A 25,588-nucleotide genomic window follows, 5' to 3' on the forward strand; every position below is an offset into this window, starting at 1 on the left:
GTTTATTTGACATTTCACTGTATTCTTCACTAGAAAACATAATTAGAATGGATTTCATGTTGACATTGTGGAAATTTTTGGTCATAATTATTTGGTTTTGCGAAAACATAGACATTTTCATCAGGCATACTCTCTGCACCACGACAAAGAAAAGCTTCAAAATTTAAATTTATAGTTTATTATGCAACTATTTTACTGATCCGGCTCACTCAGGATGAAATTGTGATGCATGTGACCCCTGCTTTAACCAGTACACATAAACAAATATCATTTGTTAGGTGTCAACCTGCTCTTTACTACAATAACTTTTATTTTGAAATACAGCCGAGCACATAAATCTACTTTGTGTTAAACTGTGCAGCAGGACAGTGACGCACCAAACATGTTGATTAGAAATATTTTGTGGTGAAAATATTCAAGCAGAAGATGGGATCTGTACACCCCCCCCCCCCCCCCCCCCCCCCCCCTCCAGAAAATTGTACCCTAGTTCCACTTGACAGGGGGGAGAAATAAGCAGAGCTCATGTAGCTGATTTGCTTCCCTTGATCTGACACATGTCATGTTCGCTATAACGAATCCACCAGGTCCGCCTCGCTCATTTGCATATTAAGATCACATGACGACACGGGCAGCTCAAAGAATGCCTATAAATACATCTGTAGCTGCAAACGCTTCTGATCTGAAGACATTATCCAGATGAAATGTCCAACTGCAGATCACATGTTATCACAGCGTACATGCTTTTATGCATCAGCGCTGAGTGTTGGCTCTGAGTTTACAGCTGAAGGGTGGATGAATCATCCACAGCGATAATCACGCACCTCCCATCGGTCCACTAACGATCAGATAATCAGCTCTGCTTTTGCCATATCACATGAGCCAGTTTCTCACATTATGAGGTAGAATATAACCTTTGACCTTTTGGATTCTGGGTAAAAGTTCAGGTGAGATTTTCCTCAGACAGGCGTGTCACCAGGAGAAACATCGATAAGCTCACGGTCCAAAGTGTGTTTTCCCATCTCCAATTTACACACCCTCAAAGTACACAAACACACCCCACTGAGACACGGGCCAACCCCGTTACGTCAGGGTTTCTGAATATGTTTGGGAGAAACATCGACTGTGAGTCCGAAGAGAAAGAAGCACGAAGCCAAGAGAAGAGAAAAACTCAGTGGACGTTGTTTTTTGTGTCAGTCTTGACAAACGATTTGTCTTCTTGAACTAATGAAACCTGGAACACCATCGCAGTTTCCTACAGCAGAGGCTTCATTTATAACCACAGAGACGGAGTTTGGTTTTTTTTATACTTTTTAGAACTTTAGGGAACAATTCTGAAGTTCTGTCTGAAAAAGAGACAAATTCTTGTATATTTGAGTTGGCTATGGACAAATCAATAAATATATCAAACCATTTCCAGTGTTATTAAACGCAAATACACACATTTCACATGTTTACAACATGTGAAATATTTTCTGCTCAATCTGAGAAATAAGTATTTTAAAGCAAACTTTAACTCAATGTTGTGTTCAAACTCCCCTCATCTGAACCACTTCTGTCGACATGTATTGGTTATTCTGAAGTTAATTTATAAGCCTGCAGGCTCCGACTGCATCAGCCGAGGGAATCTCAAGCCTTTATCATGAAAATCAATTTCAAATTTAGTGGGTTTTTTCCATCTGTGAGTGTTGTTGAAAAGGCTTTTTTCAATTCTTTTACAAGCTTCCCAATAGGTTTAAAGTCAGTATAAATACATTTATGTTATAAAATAAATGCTCAATGTAAAACTTAACAAATTGTTATAAAGAACCCGCTTGAACCCAAATGTGGCAGTAAAAGAGACACAGGATGACTCGACGCAAACCTTTGAAGATGATCAGGAGACGGGAACCAGAGGGAAGAGGAGGAGGAGACACAGGTGACGCACATCATGTAATCAGACATGGAGGGAAGGCAGATAGGAACTGGAGGACAAACCCACAAAGTTAATTAGCTGGAGCGAATAAACAAAGTGACATAAGTCTCAACATAAAGGTTCAAAACTGAGAATAAAATCTATTAGGGAAAAATTCTTACTTTAGTTTTAAAAAAACGCTTCTAGTTCATTCATTAAATGTTGAGATATTCAGGAGCTGGGGAGGAGGAAGTTGTTGGGAGACATTTGCTCCCAGAGCAACAAAATGGTCTCACTTTACCTGGTCAGAAGCTGGTTTTCCTTCCCACAGACAGCTGGATTCTCTCATGTTACCTGCAGAGCATCTCGGCTAATTAAACTGTTGGCCTGGTGAGGAAAACAGTCAAACAGGAAACACAGCTTCAGCTCTGTAGGGGAAGCAATGTGATGCAAGATGAAACCTGCAAAAACCTTTCTGTGGAGTCGGTGGACGACAAAAGGTTGTGTGTGTGTGTGTGTGTGTGTGTGTGTGTGTGTGTGTGTGTGTGTAGCATCAGCCTCATAAATTATAATGTAAGCTGTCAGAGTGAGCGTGTCTCCAGGAAGGTAAGTGACCAGTTCATGTCAGGACAGGGCAGTACGGCACTTGATTACAGCCCTGCCTGTTAGCACACACACACACACACACACACACACACACACACACACACACACACACACACACACACACACACACACACTGGCTACCACCACCAGGGTGTGGTCGCTCCACCAGAGCACGTTTTGTTGATTTCGATCACATCTGTGACAGAAGAGGATGACAGCTGTAAACACCTCGTGTGACTCAATCCTCACACAGTAAACATTTGCCTCCATCCTCGTCCCGCCTCCCGTCCTCCATATTTTCTCTGTACACCCATGTGTACCGTTTGTGTTTGTTTTTGTGCGTACATGCTTGGGCGTACGTGATTCTGTGTGTCTTCATCATGCTTGGCTGCGCCGGTGCGCCGGCTGCCGCGCCGTCCTGGATAGCAAGTGACAGCAGGTACCAGGCCGGGGTGGGGGAGCCCCGGCCAGGCAGCGCGTTGGTGAGAGGGGGAGGTGGGAGGGTGGTAGACGGCGAGCGAGCAGCCGGGGGGGGCGTTCCGTGGCGCCGGGCGAGACGTGAAGGTCATGTCGCCAAGCATCAGATCAGCCGGGCCGCTGGCCTGGGCGGGGTGCGTCTCAAAGAGCGGGATCATGAAATGCTCTCCAGGCATCGCATCGGCCCTTTGTTCTGTTTGGTTTCCTCAAGAACAAAAACTCAAGAACACCCTCCAACACCAGATGTGTACAGGTACAGAAGAATCACCAAAAAACAAGAAACAAAACAATCATGACCACACGTGAAAATGTGAACAACAGGGAAAGACGTGTGGATGAAATGAAGAACTCATCATGTCATTTCTGTGGTTTGAGTCCTAAAATGTGAAACAATCACATAACTTGGCATAAATTTTTAAAAATGTTTTCAAAACCCTAAAACTCTTGAGATGTTGAGACGCTTTTTTCCATTCTTTCCTCACTCTCATAATGAAACGCAGGATGAAGTATTTCTCAGCTCGTGAAAGACGATACAGTGATTTCATCTGACAACAGCTAAATTAGGTTAAATCAGGAAATGGGTGAAACAATCACATTACGCTGACCTGAGGAATAGTTTCACTGACTAGTCTGGATAATATTGTACCTCCAGAAAGTCAGAGAAACACGAGAGGATGACAAGAAAACAGAGATGGAGACAGAAGAAGAGAGGAAGGAGAGCTTTCCCTGACATGTTTTACTTGGATCTGCTCTGATAGTTTCCATAAAAGTCACCCAGAGAACAAGACACCATTTGGATTTGGATTTGTCTGCATGTGTGTGTGTGTGTGTGTGTGTGAGAGTGTGTGTGTGTGTGTGTGTGTGTGTGTGTGTGTGTGTGTGTGTGTGTGTGTGTGTGTGTGTGTGTGTGTGTGTTCGAACCTGTCAGTGAATCAGCCGGTCTCCTCTTCACCAGTCCAATAAATAACCATTCCCCAAAAACGCTCGCTTTACTCACAGGTCAATTTCCCCTGCAGTCTGACAGCGAGGACTCCCCGGGGAGAAGGGAATGAGTCGAGGCACACAGGCGGCTTTCCGATGCACGGAGCCGGGCTGCAGAGGAGCCTCGGCCATGTGACTCACAGTCGCCTCGATATTTCTCTTTGTTTGAAATATGCTTTATTTTTTCTGGCCCGGACTCGATATTCCTGGTCGGCGTCGGCTCTCACATGATGTATTTATTACACAGCAGGGCATCAAATATGATCTGTACAGATTTAATTATTGCTCCATCGATTAGCCAATGAATCAATTTGTCATGCAACAGCAGGGAATTTTGATAATGATGAAGATTTAGGTACTGTGTAACGACTAACTGTGATGAATTAAGAAACATGAAAATAAATCAGGACAAAATTAGGATTTTTTTTTTTTTATTAGAATATTATTATTTCAAGCCTCAAATTAAGAAGCCTGAGTTAAAAGTATTCCAACTACAAGTGAAATGGGAAAGATAACCTGACCGTTATGTGTAAACCCAAGCAACTCAGAGAAGAAGTGCCTCTGATATGTGGAATCCTCAGTGCTGATTGGTCAGTTATTGACAGGACGGCCAATGCAAAGCCAGACCAGAACAGCCCTGCAGCACTCGGTGACAGCCGGAGGAAAACACTCTCTTCGGCACACACGTTTCAGTTATGCTGGCTCTACAATAACAGCTTTTTCAATCACGCTCTCAAATACATGTCGTGGCTTCCAGTTTTCATTCTGTCCACTTGAAATAATTTCCTGTAAACTCACAACATGCATGGGGCGAATCTCTGCTCCAAACAAAACATGTTTTCACTGAAAAGGATTTTACTTCAAGGGTCTGTCGGTGTGGAGAAAAACAAGGCTGCGTACACACACGTTTTTAACATTTCTGAAGACTGAAGTCAACCAGAGACATTATAAGTCAAACCCCGGAACCTGGAAATGCGGACGGGTTCTGTGACCCCCACAGAAAGGTCGCCTCCCTTTAATGTGAGCGTGTAAACAGATTTACACCCCCACAGTGGCAGTAAATACAAACACACACACTTCAATGTGAAGAATACCCACGTAGAAATACTTGTGGATTTAAAGTCAGGTCTTAGCTGGAGCTGCTGCACTTATCTGAGCTTAGAGCTGATCAGGACTGGATTTCCTTTCTACACGCCGGCAGCGTTCGCTCTCTGATGGATGCAGGTGCTCATCAAACAAGAGAAATGCAGGAGGACAGATTTACCGAGCGCTCTGCGCGTATGCGCACAGACCTTCTATAGGCTGGTGAAAGAAAGGTTAAGGGGTGGATGACAGTACATCACGCGGCGCTCTGTGCCATAACTCTTAATGGGTGATGACAGGTGTAGGTGGAGAGGAGGCTGAGGGCAGTAAAACATGGCTGGGTTCACGTGAACACTCCCACTGGGTTCAGTGCCTGGTCATGACCACAACGCAACGGCATTTTTTTTTTTTTTACATGTATGAGAAAGAAGAAAAAAAGTCTTTACTGTGGCTCTCTGGCGAACCCTGCCTATCTCCTACCCAGGATGCAATATTTAGCCACAAAGGCTGGGATTTGTTTGTAAAAACACATGTTTCAAGAGAATGAATAGATCAACCAGCTGCACTTGTATTAGTATCAGCCATGACGATCGCTGGTAGAACATATATCAACCTCACACCGGGGGTGGAGGTCATGCCAAGACGTGACGCCTGCAGCCCTGCAATGATGGATACATAAATGTGAACGCAACATGTAAGCAGCAACGAAACTCACCGTCTGCCATAAGAGCATTTCCTCTCTTACGATAAACTCTCATCTAACTGCTAGCTAACTTTGCCACATCCTGTGTTTCGCTCACAGCCATTCGGTTTCTGTTCTGTTCAAAGTTCCTTCAAGCTTTAGTCGCGTTGTATCACAGTATATTTACAAGACAACAAACTGCCTGTGTGCTTAGTCTGCATCTGGATGCACGCCAAGACTCCATTTACACGACATTTTGAAGTGAAAATGGGAAACTTCTGCTGCATTTTGGGTGTCTGGTTTTACGACAGCAGCGCTCGGAGTCACTGAAACACTCCGATTCATCTTCAAAACAAAACTTTTTGAAAACATTAGAGCTGACACTCCATGTAGAAACCACGCTGCTGCACATGCAGACGTTGTAAATACTTCTTCTGCACGAGTGAGTAGACATAACAAGAAGAAGAGCGTCATCCCTCCCGGTCCAGATTCTCCTGACTTGGTAGTTTCATAGTTGACAGTCACCTGTAATAACAATCCAACCTGGTCCTCTGTCCATTATGGAATGTGTGCCATTGTTCAAAAAGCAACTAGCTGAGTCCCCTAGTGGCCCAACATGGAAACTGCATCCTTTTCAAAACACTGTTGTGTAAATGCAAAAGTTTTCTGAAGCCTAAATCAGTCAACATAACAGAGATAATTTAAGCCGGACACAAGTGAAGACACCGTCAACGATTCTTACGGTGTTCCTGACAGTTCCATGATTGTATTATTGTATTATTAATACATTATTGTATTATTGTATTATCTTCTTCCATGATTGTATAAGTCTGAAGTTAAGAAGAGAAAAAGGTTGCAGCACAATTAAAACTGTAAACATCTGTCTGCGTTGCATGTCGTTGGGGTCTATTTATTCCTGCCCAGAGCTCGCTCTGCCTCTCCTGGCTGGACGGTGGGACCAGTGTTCACACATTAGTGCGGTGGCTGACAATGTGAGATCAGGCCAAAGGGGCGAGGAGAGAACGTGTTGCTCTCCCGTCTGAATCGAGGACAAAGCTCACGCGCGCACACATCTGCATTTTTGCACACGCACGGAAACACTTTTTTTTTTTTTTTTTAACACCTGCTTTCAAAGCCCCTAAAAATCAGAGGGGCGCACGGACGCACGAGCGCACGCCGACACACAGGCACAGATAATGTGCCTTGATAACATTATGAATGGGTGAGTGAGCAGCTCTATAGAACAGTGATTACTGGCTGCAGTGTGAAAGGAAATAGATTAGTCACTGTCTGAGCTTTCTCCCTTTTAATAACAAAACATATAAACACTCCTTCATGCTGTCTGAGAGGAAGAAATAAACTGGAAATTCAGCGTTAGGCTCCAAGAAAACTGCTTTTTAATAGAGATTGCAGTGGAAACAATACGAATACCGGCGATATCCGGTTGATTTTCACCAGGCCGCGCGCGCTTCAGTTTGCAAAACAAATCTGAGATCATATTTTTTAAAACACTTATAATATTCTAGATATAATGAAGGCAATCACTTTTGTCAAATGTCTTTTGTGCATCATTTTCAAAAGCATCATATTATTGTGTCAGAAAAAAGAACAATTTCACATCGAGTGTGCCTGAAAAAACAGACAAAGACAGTTTTTTTCTTGGGAAACGAGGCTGAAGAGGAAATGATGGAGCTGACTTGCTTTGATCAGATGCCTTCTGGTTACACAAGAGATGAACCTTGAGCGGCTCTAATGTCATCTTCGGTTTTCGTTACAGAGGCACAGGCGAACGGATGGACACACAAAAATGACGGATAAATAAGCAGAAGAAGAAAAAAAAGCAGCAGTTGGAGCATTTCATTATGTTCACACGAAACCCTCCATTTTTCCAATCGAGAAATCCGATGTCACACAATCCCAGAACAATCACGTTCACCGATTTCTTGATGGACGCGGTTATAATCCCTAAACGAGAGACGGCGAAGTTTGTAATGAGCTCGACACGAAAGCGCGTTACTGACGAGCATGACACAACATCTAATGGCAAATGAGAGCACACACACACACACACACACACACACACACACACACACGGACAGAGGTGTCTGAGTGGCAACTGCAACAAAGGCTCTTGTTTATTAAGAGAGCTTGTGAGGTGACAAATGAAGCATGAAATGAGGATCTCGTGCACGACGCAGACGTAGCAGGTACTATAGGGCGAGAGTACCGAGGGCGGGGGGGCCTGCGTCACGCTGCGAAAACGCTCACAAACACACGGATAAAAAGAATCAATTTCATGGGCCGTGATGGTAAGCACCGGCGACTGTACAACAGATTGCGTGACCCAGTTTGTGTTGGCCGCACCGGTCGGCCCGTCCTCTCCATCTTCAGGTGGAGATCAGCAAACGGGAAAAGAAAGGCTTCACCGGCGTGGAGCTCTAATTTGATCTGAACCGTGTTTTAAGACTAAATTAGATTTTTAATAGCAGCAGTGTTGGATGAATTAGTGAAATACCGGTTCTGATGTTTCACTCTTCCACAGGATCTACTCTATGAATAATGCTGAACAGCAAATGTCTCCAACTTCACTGATAAGTCTAAGTCTTAATGTAACCTGGAGGCTTCTGGTTTCTCCACTGACAGTTTTGACTGAGCAGGGATTTAAAGGTCCCCTGGGGTGGAAAAGGAGGGTTTTCAAGTTCTCCCTGATAATAAAGCAGGTCTGCTCGCCATAAAAAGATCGTCAGAGTATCAAAGTGTTCACAAAATTAAAAAAAAGTCACACTTCAGCATTAGCGATGTGACATTTGGACTTCAGTAAGGTGCCATGTTCATGTCACTTCCTGTCGACCGGCCACACGCCGACGTAATGACTGTTTCAGGGATGGGGGCGTTTCATGTTCTTCCTTTGAGTATATAGTTTTGTTTTCTTACTTTTTCATACTTATAAAACAGCTTGTAAGCTCAGTTTTTTTGGTGGTGGTGGGGGGGGGGGGGGGGGGGTCGATGCTACACCTGCTATGATAAATACATGAGGAGAGAGATGAAGAGAGAGAGTCCGCGCCTGTGTGGGCGAGCCAGACAGAGATACAGACACGCCAAGGAAGTGTGAAGATGAAACTCGGGTTTTTTTTCTCTGCTGACTAACGGAGGGTTCAAGCTGAGCTCTGACACTCAGAAAACATGATGAGAGCTGACTGAGCCGAGCACGGATCAAATTTAGGTGCGCGGCGGTCGTCCCGAATGCCGGTGGGAGGGCGGACCAGTGGGCGGATCAGTGAGCGTCAGACCACCAGAGGGAACCCAGCGAGTGGAAGGAAGACACTTTCAAGATCCGTGTTCGTCTTCGTTCAGTTTGGTGGCGAAAACAAAGGACCTCTGATGTGGTAGTTCTCTCTCAAGCCACATTTCTGTTTTGCCAAAAGCAGAACTCATCAAATGTGACAGGGGTCAGACGGAAAAGGTGATGTTGGAAAAGTTAAAACGTTTTGTCTCTGTGCTGAAGGTGCTTTGCTTTATTTTCAAGTATTGTTAGACCTTAAAGCTTAACAGACTAGAAAGCTGCCTGTTAATCAGAACATGATAGCATTTTCAACTTCAGATGATTTTAGCTTCCAGCTGTTTAGCTTGAAGCACGGCTGAGCCAAAATGAAAAATGTGAGAAAGGACAGCAGGGGAAGTGGAATCTATTGTATTCTTTCAATAATGCCAGCTGTTTGATGAACTGCCGACCTGTCCAGGGTGCCTACTGACCTTTGCACAATGTCAGAAAGGATCAGCTTCAGCCCCTGACAATCCTGCCTGGATGAAGCATGAAGGTTAAGGATTTCATATAAATCTCACATTTCGATTACAATTTCTGTTTAGGTATCAAAAATATTGGTTTTGGTGAAATGTGATTTCTAATAGGAATAAATACATGTGTGGATGTGTGTGTGTGCATAGGCTGATTGTTGAAATCTGACCTGAGCCAGGCTGCTGGAGTGTTCCTGAGCATTACACCGAGACTCCAGCAGTTCCACCAGTGTAAAACCGGTGCTGATCTCCTGAAGAAGTGAAAAGACTCCCTCCCAGGATGGATCAGCAGTGCTGATCAGACTGAGGCTTTGGCTGTGCTGCATGGAAACGGGTGTGACCACAGGCAGAGGACTCCGAGTGTGATGCTGCCATCTATAGGCCGTGAGTTTCCACTGAGGTCTGTGCAGCAACGACACACACACACACACACACACACAACCCCTCCCAGCTGAGGATGTGTCAAAATCACTGTCCTGCACACACAACCGCCCTGTCAGCCGCACGCTGCGAGAGTCTAATACCCAGCTACACACACACACACACACACACACACACACACACACACAGCTCATTAAAAGATGATCAAGTCAACGCTCCTGATCTGCAAACAAAAGTCGACCACACCAGACCTCCAGACGTCACCTGATTGGCATCCGGCTGCCCTGCTGGCTCCGACCAGCTCCTCACCTGGCAGAGGGCGTCGCTGAGAGGTCCCTCACCCTGTCATTTATCTGCCACCGAACACACACACACACACTCTCCCCTCAAGGTGGGAGTGCACACACATACACACACACACAGCATCCGCAAACTCATGTACACGCCCAGACATCAAGCCCCATCCGGCTCTGTACATGAAAGCGGCTAAATATTAATTTCCCTTCGCTGTCATATCGAGGCGGGTTTGATGGATTCGGCCCACATGCCTATCATCAGAGTTAAATTGATCACAGTGTGGCTGATGTGCATCGTGCAGCAGGAGGAGGAAGCCTTTCTGCAGAGTGACTGATAGCTGAAGTAAAAACAGCTAATTGGAAGTTTAAGGTAAAATGACACTGTCGGTGGGAGAGGAAATTGGCTGTTTTCTATTTACGCTCTCCAGATGATTCCTGGCCAAAGTTGAGAGTCGGTACGTTTGGCTTCTTCTTTTTTTGGAGGATTAATCACAAACAAGAAGCAGGAAAAACAAAGCAGCGGGGTTGAAAGGAAAATTGAAAATGATTTGATGTGATAAATTCAAATATTCTTCTCGGAGCTTTCACACTGTGCCAGCATGAGCAACACGATTTTCGGTGCCACGACTTGTGATGTGCCATCTTCACCAGACAGCCGCCATGTAGCTCTGCTTTTGTCCCGGTGATACAAAGGCTTGCGCCTGTCCGCAGTTAATCAAAGCTTCTGTTGACACAGGAAGTCTATTGGAGGACACAGAGATAGAGGGGTCTGGTGTGTGTGTCGAGGGGTGATCCACTTGCACTCGCACTCCCTCTCTTCCCTTTGTGTGACGGACAAAGCTGATAGCAGCCGGTCCATCCAGGAAGATAGGATCATTATACAAACAGCACCCTGCCATTATTGACAATGCATTCGTTTGCGTGTTCGGATGACGGCCGGAGTATGAAGAAGGAAGAGAAGGGAAGTCTGTTATAAGCATGTCAAGAAGTACAATGTGTGTAGAAGTGCCCGACCAGGCGGCTCTGCCCGCCTCGGTCTGCTCTCAAACAAGCGCTTGACCCGCTGCCATTGTCACTTTTCAAATGAGCTTCACCCTCTGAACACATCTGAAAGTAGACAAAATCCACTGTTGTCTGCATTTGTGCTGTTCATCGCTTTATTTCGAACACGGCGAGCCGGTGTGTTCCAAGCAGGCAGATCACGCTGCTTTCTACAGCTCCTTTTGATGGTTCCTTCCATCTAACACGAAGTGAAATATGGAAACTCATGTGTCCTTTAACTTGAAAGAAATGGTTGGAAAAAGCATCCTCTCTCCACTTTCTTCATTTTCCTGAATCATATTAGTCTGATCACGACCTAAATAACACAACATTGACTGTATTTTGCACTGAACACCAATCAAACCCTCCCGTAACACACAGCATGCCATTCTAGAATCATCTACTGGTTCACATTGACAAAGAAAGTGATGGAATTTGGGAAAAATTTCAAGCAAAACATGTGGTTGATACACGTTTTTCAGAGTCCAGCTGAAAAGGTAAAAGGTGAGGCTGCAGACGTGCTTCGGTTTTCCTACAGTCCGGAAATCCCACAACGCCAATAAAACCCACAATGCATCGGTCCATCTGTAAAAGCATTCTGACCTCCCTCCTCAGCTGCCAGTCACTGCTAAGCACATAACCATCATTCGCAATTTGATATCGTTCATTCTCATTTGACAAAGTGTGCACATTTTCCAGGAGACTTCAGCGTGTTTCTGGTTTAATGTCTCCAGTGACGAACATGTACATGTGTAACTATTTAAAAAATGTTTCAATTGCTATCTTACATTTAAAAAATGAATCGCTATTCCAACAGGACCTGAGACACTTTCAGACCTGTTGTTCCTCCATTTTTTTTTACCCCTTTAGCTGAACTGTCGTAACACTTCCTGGTAAAAGACAGAATCGCGCTTCGCCAGGAGCTGGCGGCACACTTGCAAACGACAGCAGAGTCCGTCTTTTAACCGGAAAAGCTGCTGTGAAATCCCCTGCACATCCCGGCAGTGAAGAACTGACAGAAACGCAGAATCCACGTTCGCCCCTGCAGCTGGCGCAAGAGACGATCCCAAAACCTAAATACAGAATAATGAGGCATTAAAGTCTGGGGCTGAGGAGGGTTAATAATAAGACGGGGGGGGGGTGCAATGGGAAAAGGGACAATAGTTTCCGAAGAAAGAGTGAGGGATGGAACGAGAGGGGAGAAGGAAACGATAAGGCTGGTGGCTTATCCTGGTTACTGGGAACGGATTAAGTGATGTGCTGCTTTGGTTTGGAGAATGTGTGTGTGAGTACGCATACACACACAGACACACAAACACAAAGAGGCCCGATCAGCGTCTCAGGCGTGTGCACACACTTCGTCTCGTCCAATTCAATCACCCTGTGATATGCACACACACACACACACACACACACTGAGGGGGTTAAGGAGCTGCGTTGCCCTCTGAGCCGGTCTTACTGGGCTGTAATGACTTTAGAGGATGTCGGATTCTTTTTATCCGCCAGTGTAATGTAATAAAGCGGAAAGGAGGGAGCGATCTTCTTCAAGCTGCTTCTGCTGGCTTCAGAAGACCATCTTACGCTGTCCTCCTCCTCCGTCGGCCATCGCCATCCCTCCCTCCGCCGTTGCCCCCGGACTCCCAGAAGAAACACTTTCTCCTTTCCGACCTTGACCTCTTTTCCTTGTTCATGTACTCTTTGCATCCAATCATACACTAGATTTTTTTTTTTTTTTCCGGTCTTCTGTTTGTCCTTTTCAGTCCGAGGCTCCTGAACGCTGTCACATGTGACAGCGAGGGGTGGTTGAACTGCTCCACCCTCAGCCAGGCGCCGCTCCCCTCCAGACACCGGGGTCACGTCCCCTGCTGCCTGGTCTCCCTCTGAGCCTTTTATTTTCATGCACACATTCAGAACAGAGGGGAAAATGGGTATCGCCGGAAGCAAACGGACATTTATTTGCTGTATAATCGCAGGGAAGCATTGAATTATTTGGATTGTCCAAAGTAACTGCCCACGTGCCGTTCGTTTTTCGGGTGTTTTTGGTTGTTTGGTGACAGATGTTCCCTCAGAACGCCGGCCAAAACACAAATTCCTGTGATATGCAGATATTTGTTGCACAGATGTTACAATCTGTACATTGTAGTGAAAGACAAAGGCTTTGATAAACCAGGAGCCACGAAACAATGCACAAAAGATTGTTCTGTTTTTCACTTTGCTGTTCCTATCCCTCTGAATGACAGTGACGGCGGCTATATAAACACCTTTTTATGGCACATTGTTTTGGAAGTTACCACATCCGGAAAAAAAATGGTGTTTTGTAAATGTGAATTCTGAGGCAAAAAAACAGCAACATTAAGTGTTTACTCGGTAATTTTTCTGTTTAGCTTTAGACTCTCATTCATCGTGGTTTCACAGCCGTGGTTCCGTTCTGGAGTGTGAAGGCATCGCTTAACAGCCAAACTCAGAAAAGTCTCAGCAAATCTTTGTGAGCCGGCAGACCGTTATGGAGGCTGGAAGGTGGCGTCTTTATGTTTTTTGCAGATGATATTTTCGTTTTTCACTCCACTGCATCAGCGTCTTCCGCTTGCAGCGGAACGGTTTGCTCCTCCAAGCTGGAGGCCATGCTCCTGTCACAGGAAAAAAACGGCGGCATGGCCTCTTTACGTGAGGAGTTCAAGTGTCTTGTGGTGTTATTCTAGACGTGAGGAAGGGGTCGTGACACCGGCCAGATTTGGACAGGCGGCCGCAGTCATTCGGCTGCTGCTCTGGACTGTGAGATGTGAAGGCAAAGCTCACGTTTTACTGGCCAGTCTAGAACCTCACCTCCGCCTCTGGTCAAGAACCGTGGGTCGGAGAAAGAGTGCCAGTAAGAAAGGCCAAAACAAGTTTTCTCCACTTGGTGTTTACTCGCACAACGATGCAAAAATACAAACTCTTGATAAAGATTTAAGTCAAATCACACAGACGTTAGAGTTTAAATTCCAGTGTGAACAGCCACACATTGACTTTTGATGCAGTTTCTGGCTTGAGCCGAAGATACGTAAAAACTATGCAATGCTTCAAATTGGAGAAGTTACATATTCACAAGTAAACGGCACACACCGAGGCAAAACACTCTGGTTGCAGTGCCGTCCACAACGCTTTGCCCACCTGTAATAATATGGACTGCACTGCACACGATGGATCCTTCCAGAGGTGAACTGTCCTATAGGTTACTGGAGACACAGCAGTTTAGGATGCAAGTCGCTCCACAAAAATAGGCCTGGTAACTTGGATTGACATTTCAATACATTTTTCATCAAGTAAAAACTATTGAAACGTGTGCATTTCCCCCTTTGAGCTAAATAATTCATTAAAATTGAAGTTTTATGGCTGTATTCCACAATCACACAAAATATCTGAATAGCATACAGCAAAAAAATACAATGCTAAAAATGCTTTTTATTGAAACATGTTTCATTCAATGAAGCTGAAAGATTAGGAAATCATTATTAAGCTCACCGAGTGTGGTTTGATAGTGTAAGAGGGGTCCGGCAGCTGATATCACCTGTGAGGTCGCACTGAAACACCCCAGTCAAACTGTCCAAGATAAGCTAATGTTTAATGGTATGGAACGTCTGAAACTCAATTATTAGTTTGCAGTTAAACCAAAAACGTGGTGCAGGATTCCAGTCCGATCTCTGTGCATTTGGTAGCCTGGCTGGTCCGGGACGCATCGGCGTGGAGCAGCGAGGCAGATGGCGTCAGTCTGCGTCTCGCTGGCGAGCGACCCGCTCGGCTGCCAAAACAAATGTTTCACAAGTTTTGAAATTAGTTCAGCATTGTAGGGCGTCTGACCCACTCAGCTTCTCTGGGAGGAAAGCAGATATAAAATAAATAGACTACAAGCTGCTTTTTTAAATCACTATGTCACATTTTGGGTAAACAAAAGAACAGACTGAGGTAATAACCGCTCCCCGGGACCTTTGACCTTATAGTGGAAGCGACAAGAGGCAGTAAAACAATCCAAACTCAAGTGGATATCCTGAAACGCTTGATTCAGACAAGTGTAAACAGTCGCCACACGTGACCTGATCACCTGAAACTCATGTGAAAGCCGTCTGTAAACAGGTCCAATGATAATAACAAAGGACTCCCGTCACACTGCTGTGTTTTCTTCCCCTTCCCCCCTTGCTGGTGTTGTTTTCATCCCACTGCTCCACTGTGCTGTGTGGGTACGTGAATGTCTGCAGTTGTTGATGGTGGGGGGTCTAATTTAATCCACCAGCAGCCAGTTCCAGTTCACATTAACACAGTTTAATAAAAGACTATTCAATTAGCTAAAGAACTCCATGAGAGTGTGTGCTGCGTGCAAGAAACAGAACCGTGACTGTCATTGATGGAGCCACACACTCCAATTAGGCTCACTGTCGACTCCTCGCATATACAATGCCAAGTCTGCTGAGTGGAGAGAGAAGAAAAGAAACAGCACGGCGGAGAGAAAAGCGCAGGCCAAACGACTCCAGCCTTGGGTGAACTCCAGAAAAGGCGTAGGTGCATGTGTGTTAATGTGTGTGTGTGTGCATGTGTCAGGTTTTATTTCTTTTTCTTTTCTTTTTTCAAAAATCAAGCTGCATGTGAATTTTTTAAGTGCCTAACTTTGTGTGAATTGCCTCCCATTAAGTCTTCTCAAAGGGCAGCCGTCTGACACCGCCTCTCGTTCGCCGACACCCCTTCAGTCGGACGAGGGAGAGCAGCCGACAAACAGCATTTCGGCAGCAGAACAAAAGCCGCTCAAACATACAGCACCAGGCTCCGCGGCCGACTGTCAAACTTGTCTGAGGCTACTGCTATAGGATGTCTGAGGGCTCAAAGAGCCGGCTCCAACACACAAACACCAGCACTTAAGTGGGCGGAAAGAAGCAGGATGATTACTGTACGTTAGCTGCAAATGGAGCATTACAGTAACACAACACACACACACACACACACACATATGCACACAATCCTTGCTGTCGACAACTTATTGTACTCAACTGGGCCCAGTAATCGTCAAAGACTGGAAATCAATATCGGTGCATTGCGAGGCGTGAGCAGCCATCTTCTAACCTTGCGCCATGCAGCTGTCTACCCCCAATCAAAACCAAGCTGGTTTCCACGGCAACCTCAATCCCACGTCTTCCACAGTAATAAGGCGGGATAAGAAAGGCACGGCACTAAAGGTGTGGGGTTGAAACGAAGCCGGAGGAGGAGGGGGAGGAGGATGGGATGACGAAGAAATAAATAAAAAAAAAAATCCACTCTTAAGATCTGTAAAAAAAAAACAAAAAAACAAATGAGTTTCTGCTGTGATATATATTGAATGTTGAGGCTTATTCAGATAAACAAACCTCACTCTCCTTTTAAAAAAAAAAACATACCCTTCGCCATCAAGATTGTGTTTATCTCATTTCCACACCAAACCGCATTCAAAACATCTCATAAAGCCCATTTTTCTATTTTTTCCCCTTCAATCCATTGTGCTCACTTCTATAATATATTGGCAAAATATCCTTCATATTTCTGTAATTCAACCAATTTAATTAAAGGGGGTGGGTTTCTAATAAAAAGCCAAATGGCAGATAGCGGTGCCTGGGCTTTTCAGGAGGTTGTTTAATCAGTGAATTGTTGAATGGGAAAAGGCAATAACAGAGTGAATAGAAGCTGGTATTTGTAAAGAAATGTCAGCGAGAGAGAGAGGGAAGGGATATGAGAGCCACTGGCTGAAACCTCTAATACAGAGCTGGCTTTAATATAGGTAATATGTGCGTCTTGACGGTTGTGTTAGAGCAGCCTAATCCCCGGTGGAGGAGCGCAGTTTGCGGATGCCGACATTCATCGACTCACGGACAAAGAAAAAAAAAAAAAAAAACAGTGACAGACGCATCCATTTCCTCCTCAATCACTTCACTGGTCTCAGTGTTCCACTTTGATTTTCACTAGATTTCTTTAATAGAGCACATATCATATGGATCGGTCGCTGGCATTTCGTGTTTTATGTCGTGATCGATGGCGCCGTGGCAAGTGGGAGTCAAACCGTGATCGATAGATCACTCCTCACAGCCGTCATTAACAAACACGCTCCGCTACATCCACAGCGACGGCCACTTGTAGGAGTGTGCATTCGGAGCCCATGAATCGGCGCGCACGCACAATATGAGCATTAATATTCAGTGTGTGTGTATGTGTGTGTGTGTGTGTGTGTGTGTGTGTGTGTGTGATAACAAGCCTGTCATTTTGAGGGTGGTCAACCATGTCCATAAGTTGAAATGCATTTTGACTTACTTGCTTGCACACACACACACACACACACACACACACACACACACACACACACACACACACACACACACACACACACACACACACACACACACACACACACACACACACACACACACACACACACACACACACACACACACACACACACACACACACACACACACACACACACACACACACACACGGGGAGGGTTAAGTGTGCGAGCGGTGCTGTGAGCTCCATCACTATGTGCTGACCTTCAGGGTTATCTCGAAGGCTCCTCCACACCTTGCTGTGAGCACAAACGCCTCCCGTCGCCATGGCAACAAGTCCAGCAGGGACAATATGTGCCCTGTCCGGCGTGCTGCTCGAGTGTGCACACGCTCACCCTCATGCGATGGCACATAAACACACTCATGGCTCAGCGGCGTAAAGAAAATATACGTGGAAACAAACACACACACACACACACACACACACACACACACGTATTAACACATGCACGCTTCATTATTCATGCGTCCTCCACTTCATTTATCCCTCATTTCCTTCACTCTCCTTTCTCTTCTCCCACTTAATGAAACCATGAGCACGACACACAATCAAGCCCCTGGGCCTGCGCAGCGTCGTCAGAAGGGTGCACACGACCCCATTTTCAGTAGTGGAAGCATTATTAGCGCGCCGTGACAAGAGACAGCCAACCGCTACCACTGTACATCCCCACACACACACACACACACACACACACAAACGCAGCCTCACACACACTAACTCACAGGACACAAAGACACACAACCTGCAGTCTCATCACCACTGGATCACTGGGATTTATTTCAGCGACAGCAGGGGTGTGCTCGCACAACTTGACAATAAATCAACACACTCCGAAGTGACAAGTCAAGATAATGCACTCTAAAACCAAGAAGAACGGAGGGTGGGAAAAAGGACAGGTCACTCCGGCGGTGGCGAAATTAATAGATGGATGGATGGATGGACGGAGGGGAAGGAAAAAAAAAAAAAGTGGACGGATTTGACATGCTCGCGTCTTCCTCCATGCTGCTGTCTTTGGGTTCGTCAGCCGTGATTCGTCAGAGAACTCTGAAATAAAAACACACAAAAGAGGCAGAAGAGTGAAAAAAAAGAAGTGCTAATTTATACATTTACATTACAAAAAAAAAAAACCCTGTACAAATCATGATGCATCAAGACAAATCCTATTTTTCAGGCCTCATTTACACAGAAAACTTAGGTTGTGTTTTGATTGTCCGTTTACACGATAACTGTGCTCGGAGTCACTGAGAACCCAAATGTTTGAAAACAGTTCCAAAAGCTGTGAAAACTCCGCTTTTCTGAAACGCTGCTGCTGCGAATGTGCAACACGTCTGCAGTAAATAGATTTCCTGCACATGCACGAGTAGATCGACAACAACAGCAGCAACGCCTCCAGCGTCATGACTCTCAGTCCACATTCTCCTGGGATTTTGGAGTTTTGGAGTTGAAAGTCATTCGGAATAGCAATCCGACTTCATTATCCGTCCATATGAAGTCTGTGTACGCGCCATTGTTTACATTAATGTAATGTTCTCTGTGAGAAAGTGTGTGTTGTTTCAATACAAAAACAACTTGTGGCCTGATGGTCTAACTACACCATTTTCAGTGTATTTGTCATTTCTGTGTGAATGGACATTGCTTTCAAAACATGAAAGTTTTCTAAAGCGAAAACACAAAAATGATGATTTTTCAATTGAACCATTGTCCTGCAGTCGGAGCCTGAGACACAAAGACTGCAGACAAAAAAAAAAAAAAAAAGACAAAAGGCATTGGAAACGACATAAAAGTACAACAGGATGAAGAAGTTTACCGTCTGTAAAGTCAAGCCAAACTCTTATCTGTCTTCATACCTAAATAAAAATCCTTTCATTACGGTTTAGCAGCTAAGGTCGTGGGTCATGGAAGTTTCTTACAGGCTTTTTACTGTACGTTGTCATCGTTTTCTATATACATGCTGAGGCAGAAACTGTCGTGTTGTGATGGAAGATCTGACCTCTGTCTGGACTTGTTCAGCCTGTAGCTCAAATAAAGTATCAAACTAATGGAGGACGGACAAAGCACAGACATACAAATACACTCACGGGGACTTTTCAGAAATCTTTCTCAAAATGCCTTCATTCCCCTGGACTAAAGATGAAATTGATTTCTACAAAGAGCGCCTTACACACACATTAGAGCCCTAATCCAGTGAATCTGAGTAGCTCTGGAGGAGCTCTGCGGTCATTTACAGCTTCTGTGGACGAATTTTGCCCAGGCTCATGAGATGACCGCGGTGATTGTTCTGTGGGATTGACACAAAGCAACAACTGCGACTGAAACAACTACCGGAGCAAACTTCAGAAGTATTCCAACTGCAGGTCCACCTTTGACGATGCAGCACATCTCAGAAATTTCAAGGACTTCGCCGACTTTATTCTACCTCAGAGCTATGTGGCTTTTGTCAAGCTTAATCCATATTGTTGTCACAGCAGCAGTCTAATCAGGGAAGAGACGGCACCGAGTGGACGAACTCAGGGAGGAAGACAGGAGCGCAATCTCACTGTATTTCATTTAACTCGTCCCACAAAACGCTGAGGTCCAGAGATCATCACCATCAAACACTGCAAATTTTTATTCCCCAACTTCAGGTTTTATGGAATTAATCAATCAGTGCTCAACAGGATTGTTTGGAGATGTGCTGTACTACTTGTCTTGACTGTGTTGAAACATGTTTAAAGCCACATTTAACCACAAATATGAACACAAAACACAACTACAGTGCAATTAAATAAATCAACAGCAAGAGAATATAATGTAGATGGGTTTCTTCATGAATTCTAGCTACACAAATCTACATCCAGCCTATTTTTTAGGTGATAAATATAACTTCTACTTACATCAATTGAAAGAATATTCATAACGTGCAACCGCACAACATAAAACTGACTGGAGGACATTTTGGAGAACTCTAATAAAGCAGTCATCCAGATTTATTTTGGATCAAGATATCTTCCAAATCACTTGGCAGTTTTTTTCTTTTATTCTATTTATTTTTTTTAAAGAGATAAGATCATTAGGACATGTCGTTTTGTGGAGTGTAACATTCTCAGCTGATTATGCTTCAGAAAGACACTTCGCGATGGGCTGCAACCAAACTCCTCTTGCGTCAATACGGACAGAAACCCACGTTCCCAGGATGAGGCGCAGAGCAACATGGGGTTAGTGAAGCATTAGCTTGTGGCTGCTGGGTGGGCTAGTTGGCATGCTAACTACCTCTGTGCTCGGCTGGCAGGCAGATATGCTGGCGGGCAGGTTAGCTGTTCACTTGCCAAGTGCATCCGAGGGCATCGCAGCCTGTGCCTTTGAATTGGAGATGAGCGGCAAATGTGACAAGGGGATTTAGCTTTACTGTTCCGCTCACGTCCTGAGATATAAAGTAGGGACAGTGTGTGTCTGCATGCCAGCCTGAAAACTCACTATTTGTGTGAAAGGGGTGAAAGAGTTTATGCATATGCCGGTCTGTGTGGGAGGGTGATATATGTACGCATGCACATGGGGATATATGGCACCAGTATAGTGAAGGTGTAGGTATTGCTCCACCTATGCATGGCGGTGTGATGGAGCATTATGCCTAATGCATAGTGCATGAAGGAGTTTCTGAATTTTAAACTGACCCCTGGCACTTCCCACAGTGCACACAGTTCAATGTGGCGCCCCGAGCCCGGAATCTGGACTGCCGCCATACACACTTGGATAATTTAAAGACAGGAAAAGCTTTCCATGCACAACACTTTGGAAAGGGAGGGCAGCCAAAAAACCAAGCTCAAGGTCTGCACTGGATTTTAGACACTCACCCAGACGGCAGTTTAATATGAACACCGAGCTGAACTTAATGCAGTGTAATGTGGCTGAACTGTGGAAAATCCCATGTTTATAAAGGCTGTAATGTCAACATACTGCATTTCCACACACTGAAGACACTACACTCAATGTTTTAGTGTGATTTAGATCAATATAAGTTTAAATATTGGGATAAATGAGCAAAGCAACAGACAGGGTGTCTTCTCACGATAATTTTGCAACATGCAGCTGGTATATCCAATAAAGTAAGTTGAGGACAAAGTTGTACAAAACTTGTCACTGGTTGTAGGATGATAATGTACGATTTGAGGACATGTTTGAACATTAGGTGAGAATAAAATGCAACATCTAGCTACAAGTTCAACCATTTCCACAGAAACTGTATGTTCAAAATGAATTAAATCCACAGAAAGCACACCGCTAACGGCCACACAAACACAGGCTTTCTCGAACCTGCCGGTCTCCAGCCAATTAGAGAGAGCGCTGCGAGTTACGGACAGACGCGCTGCGTTCGCTGGTGGGAATCAACTTTGAACGCAACAGTATGGAAGCAACAGTGTGTTCGCTTTTCCACTGCTGGAAGACAATAAGCAACACGCAGGCAGCAGCAGACGCACACGTGAGCACGAATGCAGTAAATCTAAGAACACACACACACACACACACACACACAAAAGTGCACTTTCGTTGCCGACCCGTCTTTTCTCTGTGAAAAACAAAAATAATAGACAAGTAGAAAATCAATAACTGTCTTCTCTGCTCCATGCTAACAGCACTCAGTTCTCTCTCTCTCTCTCTCTCTCTCTCTCTCTCTCTCTCTCTCTCTCTCTCTCTCTCTCTCTCTCTCTCTCTCTCTCTCTCTCTCTCTCTCTCTCTCTCTCTCTCTCTCTCTCTCTCTCTCTCTCTCTCTCTCTCTCTCTCTCTCTCTCTCTCTCTCTCAGGAGGGAAGGAGACAGTTGCCAGGCAGGAGTGTCAATCAGACGTTGCCGCGGTGATGACTGCTTCATAAACACACAGCCGTTTACTGATTACGCAGTCAGAAAAAAAGCTCGGCAGTCAATTAGTCAATTAAGGTAACCTCTCAGTTAGTCAGCTGGTTGTTCAGTAGATTAAAGCGTGCAATACTTTAAAGCTAATAAAAACAAAATGCTAAAAACACAATTTTAATCCCCTCATTTTATTATTTATTGATAAGAATTTGGGAAAATGACCTCCGATGAGAACATAATTTCAAATTAGAAAATTAGGATGAATTACAGCATTGCAAAACTTATCATAATCCAAGATGCTTGAAATCAAAGCATCATCAGAACACACGACTTCTGTCATCTCCGTCCTGAATTTTGAAGAATCGAGCCATTATAATTGCACATTATCATTCAGCGGGAGTTTCTGGGCACCTGGCTCATTTCAAACTGTTTTTGATCCCCGCTGACCTCTGGGACAAATACCTGAGTCTTTAAATTTCCTCACAGTGTTCACCAGCTAGTTGTTCACTCCGTCAACAGTTGGACTATTGAGGATTTTTTGTTTCTTCTTTTCTTTTTTCTTCAGTTATTTTTTTGGGCTCAAAACAACTGCTTGATGCAGCAAAGAGTTGTGGTTTGACAGCACTGATGTGGAAAAAACAAACACTAAATACACAAAAAGAGAACTTTAAAACTAGCTGGGAAGTGAAGAAAAAGTTTCGTCAAGGTTAGGACTCTCTAGCGAGCTTTAAAGAGTGAAGCGTTTGCCCTGAAACATGACTGTCATGAACCACATGTAGAGAAATTAAAATCTGTGTGAAACAAAGCACGTGCTGGGTGTGATCTGACAGTTAATAGTGATGCCTTGCTATAGCTGGACTTTGAAATACACACAGGTACTTGTGAAATGTGAAACTGCAATCTGGTTACACCCATTTTTAATGATTAGGTAAATGGATTTTACCTGCGTTCATCGCCCATTCACTCACACCAATAAAGACAGAAGCCACACAATAACGAAGCCATTCAGTTACACAACCAGAATTAGTTCAGGTAAAACACAAGCAGTCGTTTGTCTGGTTTGTATAACTGTAATCATAGGATAGAAGACTCAGCTGCAAATGTAATTTATCAGACGGTGTCGTCATAAATGATTAATAAGTCAGTTAATAGAGACTCTGGATTAATAGCAGAAAAACAGTTTAATTGTGTCATCAACCTTTATACAGAAAGAAAAATTTCTATTTGAACTTTCAACCTGTTTTTTTGCTGTTTTTATATGACAACAGCAAATAACCATCACCACTAAGTACCAAATTGTAAGTCTGGCCTTAAGCATTTCAGAAACCTCAATAATTTGCGGAACATAGTGAGTTTCTGCAGATGTATCGCATAGTGCTCATCGTATTAATAGATACCAGACAGGAAATTGAGTGCAGTATGTATTACGGCACTTTTAGTGCGCGCGTGTGTGTGTGTGTGTGTGTGTGTGTGTGTGTGTGGTGCAGCAGTAGACTGCTGCTGAATAGAAAGGCAGCGTTATCAGATTGCAGTTCGCAGGCAGGCCAAGGCTCACAGTGGGGCTCACCACCTGCCTCCACTGATAGCTCTTCATATAGTCTTTTTTTTTTTCCTTTATGCTTTTCATTTTTTTCTTATTCATTCACTCTTAAAATGTTTTGTCTCCGTCTCTTCTTTCTTTCCCTCACAAATGCGCCTGACAGAGCCTCCTCCTCCTTTTCTTTCTCCATTCTGGGACTTTCTGTCCTCCAATCCCTCCCACTGACAGACACACACTCTTCTCTTTATCCATCCTCTCTACCTTCCTTCCGTCATCTACACATTCCTTCAGTATCTCTCTCTTACAGTTTTCTATTAACCCTTCCTCACTGACAGCCTCTCCTAAGCCTCTTTCTCCCCGGTTCTCCTCTTTTTCATCAGTCATGCCCCTATTGATGGACACCTTCCTCTTTCCTCTCAGCCACTAAGAGTCATCCCCTCATTCCTTTTTCTTATTCTCTTCCAGCTGAAAAAAAGCTGAATTCCTCCACGTTCAATCAATCAACTTCTTCACCTGGACACACTCAACAAGTCTGAAAGAGACGTCTTGATTTCGTCGCTGCTGTTACAGGTAAACGTAAAAATAGTAAAGTTGTCAACCATCACTGAAGGTTTTCCTTTTTTTTTTTTTGCAATGAAAGTCTAAACATGTTCTCGAGTTGACTGAATGTTGTTTGCGATGTGCTTTAAATGCTGCTGGCAATACATTAAAAAATGGACTGCTTTGGGCAAAATAAATAAAGTGGATTTGTGGATGAAAGTAGCTGGTGTGGAAAATGTCAACTGAAATGTTTGAGGGAGGGAGAGTGGAGGAGCTATGGAGACCCACAGAGAGCAGCACACACAACACACACACACAACACACACACTAAGAATAAGGAGATAAAAAGAAGCAAAAAAAAAAAAAGGGCAAACCGCTGTTTCAATCTGAAAACCCACACACTCCTAATGCCTTTTTTCCTTTGTCCTTTCTCCTTTCTTCTCCAGAGGACAAACTTTGTGAAGGAATATATTTAATCAAAACATAAAAAAAAAAAAAAATACATCATCCTGTCAATTAATAAACTATTTAATCATCTTGTTCTGTTTTTCCAGTTAAATCAAACTGAATTTTAAGAAATGAAATACAAATGAAACATGCCGTCACGGCTCCTTTCAGTGTAACGCCTCCTACTCAGAAACAACAACCCAGAGGAGTCATTCAGCGGGGCAACAGAAATATCAATACACTGGGAAGACTATAGCTTGTCATGTTTTATTGATTTGGAGAAACACTTTTGCATTTTTCACAATTTTTTTCGCTTGTTTGTTCAGAGTGCTTTGTGTTTTGGTTGAACTCCAACCACTGAGAAAATACAAATCTTCACCTGTTTGACTTCTTCATTCAAACACAAACTAAACGACCACAGAAAGTTTTCACACTGGAGAAAAAAAAAAAAAAAAATCCTAAATTAGAAAATATTTCAATATGTTGCAAATATTCATAATGTTGAACTTATATGTAATAACAATAAAAATGTTTTTACTGGGCACATTTTAAAATGCAGGGAATGACTTCGAATCATGAAATAAAGCATTATTTTCAGCGCTGACACGGTGGCGTTATGCCAACTGACGTTCCCAAAAACCAAGCGACAGAAAACTGTCGACTCT

The 25,588-nt window shown here is 44.1% G+C and overlaps 1 protein-coding gene across 2 annotated transcripts in view; it reads right to left on the reverse strand.

The window, feature by feature from the left end:
* Positions 1–18,312: 18,312 nt before the first annotated feature.
* The window catches only part of chchd6b (coiled-coil-helix-coiled-coil-helix domain containing 6b), an 80,163-nt gene continuing 72,887 nt past the window's right edge, over positions 18,313–25,588 (reverse strand). For both annotated transcript variants that reach the window (XM_030092243.1, XM_030092244.1), the window contains one exon: positions 18,313–18,614. In XM_030092243.1, the coding sequence (XP_029948103.1) occupies positions 18,591–18,614 (24 nt within the window). In that variant the 3' untranslated portion in view covers positions 18,313–18,590. The remainder of the gene's footprint in view (positions 18,615–25,588) is intronic.

Source organism: Salarias fasciatus, chromosome 5, assembly GCF_902148845.1.
Source record: "Salarias fasciatus chromosome 5, fSalaFa1.1, whole genome shotgun sequence".
In the NCBI taxonomy this organism is placed as follows: domain Eukaryota; kingdom Metazoa; phylum Chordata; class Actinopteri; order Blenniiformes; family Blenniidae; genus Salarias; species Salarias fasciatus.